At 39.8% G+C, this 9404-nt stretch overlaps 1 protein-coding gene across 1 annotated transcript; it reads right to left on the reverse strand.

Annotated features, from left to right (window-relative positions):
* Positions 1-681: 681 nt before the first annotated feature.
* On the reverse strand, positions 682-9084 carry LOC104964490 (tyrosine-protein kinase Mer-like). The gene is made up of 8 exons (XM_010793287.1): positions 8828-9084; positions 7368-7683; positions 6865-6965; positions 6613-6783; positions 1986-2072; positions 1753-1868; positions 1476-1669; positions 682-810 (listed from the first exon to the last, which is right to left on the reverse strand). Exons 1-8 carry the CDS (start codon positions 8910-8912, stop codon positions 768-770), a joined length of 1113 nt encoding a protein of 370 aa, XP_010791589.1. The 5' UTR covers positions 8913-9084; the 3' UTR covers positions 682-767.
* Between the last annotated feature and the right edge of the window lie 320 nt (positions 9085-9404).

Genomic DNA, 9404 nt, shown 5'->3' on the forward strand with positions numbered 1-9404 from the left:
GTAGTACACATCCCGTTGTATTCATATCCCATTCCCTGTGAGATGACTCAAAGCCACATGCTGAAGAAAGGAAAACAGACTGCCAGCTTTCACACCATCAGCTTCCTTTAACTACGACATAGAAAAGAAGGACAGGAAACTCATTATTGTACCAGAGAGCACTAACGCAGTCAGTATGACAGGACAATTGATGTTTCCAAAAATAAATGTTATCAAAACAAAGTTAAAGGGTGTTTCTAAAAAGAAAAGGCACTTCTCGTAAATAACTTTCCCTGCTTTGTTGATTTTAAAAGGATATAGAAAAACTGTTGAGCAAAGATAATAGGGGAGCTGACCTCTGGTTCAGTAGGCAGGACAAAGGGAGAATCACATATTCACTAAATGCGAGACTCATTCTCTACATATTTGTCCGCATGAGTCATTTTTATCAGGAATGTTCCAAAAACCTCAACGATAACATCACTAACAATAGCATAATTATTGTTCATATTACTTCATATGTATCTGTGCATTTTAACTATACATTACCAGTATAACATGATATATGAAAAGTCATGTTTTGCTTTTCTACTAGTACTATCAATATGACTGCTACATAAACAAGGAAAAACACAATAAAACAAAAATGGATAATCTTTAATAACCGCATTGTCAGCAAGCTCACCTTAGTTACTTGTGGGCCATGTCTGATTATAACATCATAACCACTCAGGATGCCATTTATCTTGTCCTCTGGGGGAGGTTTCCACCGGACTACCAGCCACGACTCATTCATCCGTGCTGTCACATTTCGGGGATAAACTGATGGCACTGAGAGTGTGATAAAAAAATGTCAAACAGAGGGATTAAAGCATTGTCAAGATGTACAAAAAATAAAATAAGGAATTGTCAAACTATAAAACAAAACAAAAAGTAAGCTGACCCTTCATTGAAATCTTTGATTACAGTTTGGTATGTGGTCACTTCCTGGCATAGCGTATCACATCTTTCAACTAAAATATCCCCTGTGTTGGCTTCAGGAAGGAAACTGGGAGCAGCTCCACCCATTAAGAACGTTGTGTTTTCAGTGACACCACTCCTATTTCCTATGTGACCCTTCAGGAAAGTAACAGAGATCTTAGTGGATATGATATTTTTCTAAAGGGGACTCGCTTTGAGCTGAGCAGGTAGTTGTGCAACTACCGTAAATTCCAGTTTAGACATGGTGCTACTGCAAGGAGGATTACATTAAGCACATTTTGGATGGGAAAGTAGGCTAATTACATAGTGCTATGTTCCTGAAACCAACACAGAAATCCGCTACGATGAGAAGGAGGCAGGATCATAACATAGGTTCTTCTTAGAAGTAAACACACAAGGTGGTTTTTAAGGAAGAACAGTCTCCTTTGCAGCCATTTCTCTAAATCTGGTGTTGTATCAGCAACTGGAAAGGAAATTCAACCTGTAAATTGTTCCAAGTTTCCTTAAGTACTCACACACCTCCCTCAATGGTATTGCTCTGGATCCACATGGTGACAGGAGAGCCCCCCACCTCATTGCTGCAGGAAACACTCAGGTTGTACCACGTCATAGCCTTCAGCCCGGGGACCTCGCTCTGGAAAGACGGCACTGTGACGTTGATAAACCTGATGGTCATCACCTCCCCTTTCCTGCGACTCACCTCTCTAACCTAGGATGGAACAAAGAATATTTGAGAACCTATCTGAAGACATTAAACAACAGCATCGTTTGCTCATGTGTGACAGGGCTTACCCTGATGAGGCATGTAGTAATCGGAGAGAAACCATCATGCCCCGGACTCCAGCTCAACAGGAACTTATTGGACTGCCTCTCCGTCACAGTGATATTAGACACAGGCCCAGGAAGCACTGAAAACATCGTAAAGAAATGCTCATTATCTTCCTAACATGGAGGCATATGTTCAGTTGCAGAGCACGAAAACCTCTTGGAATGTTTAACAGCCCCCAAAAGACCTTGAGTTTTACCTTTGATGTTGATGTTTGCTTCTCTGGAGGTGGTGACACCCTTGGAGTTGTAAGCTTCGCAGCTGAACTGAATGTACTTGTCCACACCTGCAAATGAAACATTAGAGAGGACATTGTAGTCAGTCAACTCTGTGGAAAATGAAAAACAACCAATCCTCAAGGTCAAGATAGAGCTAAATGTTTTGATAGTGGTTTCATTGTACTTCAATACTTGGAAAAAAACTTAAATACAATCCAGCCAGACAAATTCTGGTGAGGTTTGTAGTCAAAGTAACCGCATTCTCTCTGTGTCAAAGGCGGATATGGGGAAAAGTGTCATGTCAGCCTCAAAGGAGGAACAAGAGTGAAACTAATAAAGAAAACGACACATTTGGGGATGACTTACCCCTTTATTAAACCCCTAAAGTTCACATGGAAGCAGCTCATGCAGTAAGCTTAAATTGAACCTCTCCAGTGTGATGTACTGAGGATACAATGCTTTTGCTGGGCCTCTTTTTTCCTGGACGCACAATTTCCGTCTTTCATCAGACACATATCTGCCCAGTTACAATAGGACTGATGAATAGTGTCCCTTTTGTGCACTGTCCTCCACTGTCTCTATCTCAGAAACAATTCCACAAAGCTAATCAAAGAACAGCCTGTGAGAGATGTCTGGAAGCAACTTGGGATGTTTTGTTTACATCTGCACAATATCACAATTATCACATCCTCTTTAGTTAGCCTTTGTGCGCTCGAGAGCACTCAAAAACACTGACCACAGTGCGTTTGTTTGCACGAATAGAGCCTTACTTGAAATAGTTTGGGCTGAATCATTTAATCAACCTGAAGGAAATAAAACATCGAAATAAACTTTGTATCACACGCATCAAAACTGCACAACACAACTGATGTTTAAGTTCAAAGAGAAATCTGCAAACGCATCGGTGCCTTTCCAGCCAAGCTGTGCAAATGTCATTACAACATGCCTCATTTACAACTGCATCGCAAACAGACGGTTGGGACAGTGTGGGCACTGAGCATGTTTCACTGTAAATCCAAATGGAACTGGTCATTCTTATATAATCTTTACCAAAAAGCAATGGCGCAGGAAACATTTATTACATTTTCAGAAACCAGCTACAGTTTTACTCTAAAGAAATATTTCCCAATGTTTGAGTCACGCTACCGCTGTCAGGTTATAATATGCTGCATAAAGTCTGTTTTTTTATTTTTATAGTAACGTTAAAATGTTGACAAATGGGCTACTTCTCACAGGGTTTTGTTTTAAGGGAGAACCGCCTGTGTTCGCATGTATTTAGCAGTATTTTCTGAAAACTATCAGTGTATCCAAAATACTGTGCTAATATATGACAACAGTGGAGTGGATTAAGCTTCAGGAACGGCTTTATGCATTGATTCTCTTCCAGGCATCTACAGTAAAGTGTCAATTACATCAGCTCATGGCTCAATAAAAGACACTTTCTTTTTAAGTCGTATCGTTTCTGGTAATGAAAGGAACATAATATGAAAAAGGTCATGCAGTTGCATTTCTGCTTTCACTGTACTTGGCAATAACATCAACATAAAAAACAGTAACGCTGTTGTAAAAAAATGGGTTGGCATCTCAAATGGAAACTTCACAAATTATGGAGGGAGCTCTCCAGCATTCGGAGATAGCTGTTATTCTTTTCATTTTATATTTAGGAAGTTAACAAGTCCACCAACTTAGCCAACAACGTTCCCCCTTTATTGCTGTGTACCACGTCTTCAGTTGTTTTTGTGTATTCGATAGCTAAAGTTCAAAACATGTGTAAACCTTTGTCCTGAGACAGATTAAATAATGCAATGTGGATAAGAAGGATTTCTTTAATCTGAATTAAATCCCCTTCGACATCACTTCTCTTTCAGAAGGCTATAATAGAAATGTTAGGGTACATGCTAACAACTTTCTAAAACAAAACAAACAATCATGCACCACTTCACATGACAAAAGCTCTCTCCTAATACCATGGGATCCAAGCTGTCGTGGCAAAAGGGGCCCTAGACTAGACTTCAAGTGTGCGTGGGGTGCAGAATAGTGGGTTTACACTGTTTTACTGTGCCAATATTTGGTCCTGCACAGAGCTTTGGTGGCCTGCAGCCTGCCAGCCTCTGTGTCCAGCCCCTCCCTGCTGGGTATGGTGGGCAGTCCCGTGAATGAGGTCTTTGTCCCCGGAGCCAACCCCCGAACCGACTCCCTATGCAGCCCCCCTTCCTCTTACCGCCCAGGCCCTTGCACACGCTGGACCAAAGCACGGCTCTAAACCTTTAACCCCACCAGTGTCGGGCTGTATCGCCACTCATACTGCAGTGGGGCTTCTTAGCCAACGGCGAGCAGAAAACTAGAGGTTAGAGAGCCAAAAGGTTATGCTTCGAGTAACAAATGTTTGCTTTGAAGAAGAGAGCAGCCCAGGGCATAAAGGGGAGAGTCCATGTGAAAAAGACAGCTATGTAATTTAAAGATGATTCCATGTTGAACTGACTGTTCAACAATCTTGACTTGTACTTTATGTAGAAAAAACGTTACATAGGTAAGGTAGCTGAAAAAAGTATCTATCGATCATTCAATAAAGCAAAAACTAATATTTTGTGAGCATTTGTTGTTTTTATAGTTTTTCAATGTTTCTATTGAAGTAAAGTATTTCGAACTGTTCAGGTCATAAAAAAAAAAAATGTGATTATGTCAACTGGACTTTGGGAAAATTAGGGTTTGTTCTTTTAGATATATTCTGAAATGTTATGTAACTAACGATGACAATTACTATTATAGTTCCAGCCTTTCTATTTGATTAGACGAGATAGAAAGAAGAGAAGATTGTTACCACTCTCCAGATTCTTCATTTAATATAAGTCTACAGCGAATAAGACTGGAAACAAGTAAAATGGCTAGCCGAGCTATCTTCAAAGGTGTCAAAATCCAAGATCAAAGGTCACTCATTAACACTTTATTTAGTTAATTGTCAATGACCGTTTACGTCTGTCGTGGATATTTTAAACTCGTCAATACTGTAAAGATGTACAATGAGAGTAATCAATAATAAACTGGTGAAAGCAAACAGCGTTGTCTTGTTGGTTATTTATTTGAAGCTTCAAAGGTACAGGTCTCACAGAGTATAGGATAGTCTGCAGGAGTGTGCGCAATAGTCACAGAATGGCAAAGCTTATATACAAGATATAGGGCAGGCAGACAGAGTTTTGTGTAGCTAGGCGGAACGCCTCAGAAATCTGCTTTCACAAAGATGTCTCATATCACTATAGACACCTGTGTCCTTGAGCTGTTTGAGTATAACGGTTATCAGAATATGGAAGTTCAAACTTTGTGTGAAGAGGAGTAGTTTCAACATAGTCTGCCAAATCAGCTCTGTGGCCTTGAAGCGCTTGAGAATAATAACCCTCATTAGAGTATACAGAGAAAAGAGCACATATCAAGAAATTGTACAGTAGTGTTAGACAATGCTTTTAGAAGCATTTGGTTTTACCATATAAGGTAACATAAGAAATTGCCACTACACTTCTTGGCCTCTTTCTGCACTAGCTACCTGGCATCTGGTTGCACCAGAGACAGAGCCAGGCTAGCTGTTTCCCATAGTATCCACTCTTTATGCTAAGCTAAGCTGAATAGCTGCTTGAAACCAGCCAAAAATGTGCTCAACAGACATGAGAGTGGTATCTATCTCCTCATAGCTCTCTGTCAGAGCTGAATATTTTACTTCCCAGAATGTCAGCATTTCCTCTTTTAAGTTGCATTCCATGTGTCACGTTATCTTGAGTTCACAGCTAGTATAGCAGCATTACAAAAAGCAAAGACCACGCATGAATGACAGCAGTTAACCATTCAGGGTGTACCAGGAGGCCCCAGTGATGCTGACCGTGGTGATACATCTCATTGTCGTAAGCAGTGTATAGATGCTGAGGCAGCAGAGCTGAGGCAGAATAGAAACCACCAACAAAGTGAAGCTAGTCGAGTAAGACCTGCTCCACACATTGTCACCATTTTCAGAGGTCCCTTTATCTCTACTGGTGAACCAATTCCACATTGAATCACAGGAGGATGTTATTCAAAGTGAAACTAATCAACTGTTTTAATATCTGTAGAGTGTGCGTGTCCTTTTAGTGGACACTTTTGAAACATATTTAACAAGACAGAGGTCCGTCTAGTTAACTAAACGGCTTCTTTTCTTTTGTCAAATTTAAAACACACAAATAAGTTTTGATCAAAAGCACTTAGAAGGCAGATAAAAAGGACTTTGAAGGAGCATTTTCTAAATCAAATAAAGTATTTCTACTAGAGGTAAATTACTTCCATAGCTCTTCCAAAACATTCAGACTGATAAGGGAATAACATATGAATCATATATTGGCTAATTTCAACTTATTTTTGTCAAATTCAAGCAGTTATTAAGCGTTATGCCAAATTATATTCTAATCTTACCCCAGACAATTTGTTAGGGGAACAGTAAGAAATAACACTTTTCTTTCAAGACCACTTCAACAGAAACAGGCAACAAGAGGGAAGCAGTATAGCTGTTATTCAGTAGATCCCTGTGAAACACTATTTTCTCTGTATGTGTGGAAAAAAAGAGAGACAGTGGAATTTGTGTTGTCTCACCTGACACAGAGTAGCTGCTTGGAGAGTTATGAAAGTCACTATCAGGTAACCCATCACGAAGCCAGCGGATTTGAACAGGGTCTGGAGGTCCGACCGCCTCACATGAAAGTGTGAAAGATTTGCTTCTTGTAACGTTCCGGTCCTCTGGTTGATGGATAAATGTTGGTAAACCTATAGACAGATTAAAAGAGCGTCATGACAAATGTGGACGCCTCAAGAGTAACTAAATGTTGGCACAATGTTGAAACTCACCTTCCACCTCAATGGTGATCGGCTGAGACTGAAATGTTCGGGAGTTGATACTCAGCCTGCAGCGATACTCCCCAGAATCCGCTCGCTGCACATGGACAATGCTGTGATACAGTACATGAAGACATTTGTCAATCTGTGTAATTAGTAGGGCTGCAACTAACAGTTTCATTATAGAACAATTTGAGGAAAAACATCTAGATACATCGTTTTGGCCATTAAATGTAAATAAATTATAAAAAATGTCCATCCAAGTTTCTTAAAGACCAAGGTGATTTCTTTAAATGCCTTTGTTTTGCCCCTTTAAAATCTCAAAATATTCAGTTTAATATGATTAAAACAGATGAGTAAACTTATTTTTCTCGCATTTTTCCATTCAAAATTACTTTAACATTTCACAAATGTTTTAAACGATTGGTGATTATTTTCCCGCCAATGGACTAAAAAAGACTAGTCATTGTGCTTTTAGTAATCAGTCATTGACATTTTTTTTTGTGTTCACATACCTGACAGTGGAGAGTAGCGTGGTGACCCCGTCTGTGGTAGTCTGGAGCTCGTTGATCACCACCTGTACGTTTCCTTCCAGTTCCTGGCCGTTCTTCACCCAGAGGATGGCGGGGTCCAGCCTGGCATCGGGGATGTCGATGGAACAGTTAAATTTAGCCTCATGGCCTTCTGACAGCTGGATGGAGCCTATGGTGGGCTTGAAGTGCAGCCGTCTGAGCTGATCCGGGGTCAGGTAAACCCTTGAAACACGGCCTGGTACCAGAAGAGGCTCAGAGGTCCTGATGGGACGATGGATCCGGCCCCTTGAGTGCTGATCTGTGTGTAGAAGGGGAAGTTATGTCAGCACAATGTTCAACCATGGATTTCAAATGTCGGTGACGGGGTTTGAGCAATAGGCTGTCAGGGTCAGTATGTTGTCTGTGTATATGTGCATGTGCAAACTGTGTACATGTAGTGTAAGTCATGTGTGAATATGCTATAGTCTTTTATCATGTACTATGTTGTGCTTTTTATATATTGTGGAACTGCAGGATGGAGTCCAAAATAAATGTCCTAACAAGGACAATAAAGTGTATCTTATCATATCGTACCAAAAGGTTTTGATAAAAAGCATCAGAGATTTGCCTCCCAAAGTGACAGAACTGAGCATGTGTTACATCTGACACATTTTACAAAACCAGAACTAAACAGAGTATCATTCAAACCTCACAACAGTTACATTACTTTCATGAACAAATTGTCTGTATTACTTACTTACAGAAAATAAAATTGCTTCTTTGATTCAACCAACTGCTAAATCTTCAAATAAATATGATGATATAGAAGAGATGAAGGCAATATATATGAAAAATGTTAACTTCAATTACTTTGTGGACTCTGTGATTAAAGAAGACTTATTTTCTCTCATCACCAATCAATTAATCTGCTGATCTTCAGCACACGTTTTTACTTAGGAAAAGAAAAAGAAATATATTTACTATGAAAATCAATATACTTTATGCATCTAAGAAGGTATGAACAGTTAAATAAGGCCAACAAATGAATGAATATCAACTTAATGTGTTCAAATGCATTTCTGAAGTGACTCTTTACCGTCAGTATGTTTAGTAGTGTGTTTTTTTACTTACACATTCCAGCCTATATCTGAGTGAGCGAGCCACTGTTGTATTACTATAATTTAAAAAATAAGCTCCAGGGGTAGCTACACGTTTAGTATTATGGACACGCTGTTTGCTTTATGTTTTTAGATCGTTACAGGAATTTTCTGTAAGAATAAATTACATTAAAATAGTATACATTCTAAAATTATTTAAGATTTCCGACGGCGGTTATGAAGCTATTTCAAGTATTATGATGTATTCCAGCTGTGGAGAACAGACCCTCTGCACATGGATCGAATTACGCGTGAGATGCCACTTTGACGGACAAGGGAAAATCTCCAAGAAGATAAACAACTCACCGCTGACCGGACTCCCCACAATAATGGCTATTGTCGTGGCAGAGAGAAAGGCTCCAAACCAGCCTGGAGTGGACATATGTGCCATGATGACCTGTCTCAGCTCTTCACTGTTGTTCTCTGTCCTGCAACAGGCTCCAAATTTGTTTTATTCTAAGAGGATTGTTCGGTACCGGACACTACAGCTCCGAGAGTAACCAACATCACCGAGTAGCATGTCTCCAACGCCGCTGCTGTGAAGAGTTGTTGACACGAGAACACGTTCAGCTGGAGGGGGAAAAAAAGTGAACTTTTCCCGACGTCACAGGAGGGGTCCCATGAAGGCGGGACTGAATGTGGAAATGCACATAAAAAAGAAACAACAACAATCCAGCAGTAAAACAGATGCATGCTAAGCACTAAACAAGACTATTTTCGTTTGACAAGAGATGATATGTACATTATTTTCCTAATAATTATTCTCTTTTACTATTCTTAAAGACAGAAATGTTACCTTACATTATCACCTATTGCATCTTACAACAAGCATTATGCACATGCATGTAGCTTAACAATACATAGACCACCACGGTGATATATT

This window comes from Notothenia coriiceps, unplaced genomic scaffold, assembly GCF_000735185.1.
Source record: "Notothenia coriiceps isolate Sejong01 unplaced genomic scaffold, NC01 NC01_scaffold00037244, whole genome shotgun sequence".
NCBI classification, from domain to species: Eukaryota; Metazoa; Chordata; class Actinopteri; order Perciformes; family Nototheniidae; genus Notothenia; species Notothenia coriiceps.

Excerpts from the sequence above, each read along its gene's own strand:
- LOC104964490 (XM_010793287.1), bottom strand. The coding sequence starts at position 8,912 with ATGGCACATATGTCCACTCCAGGCTGGTTTGGAGCCTTTCTCTCTGCC. Across the intron at positions 6,784-6,864 it reads GATCACCATTGAGGTGGAAG|GTTTACCAACATTTATCCAT; the intron begins GTGAGTTTCAAC and ends ATCTGTCTATAG. Across the intron at positions 1,670-1,752 it reads TTACTACATGCCTCATCAGG|GTTAGAGAGGTGAGTCGCAG; the intron begins GTAAGCCCTGTC and ends GTTCCATCCTAG.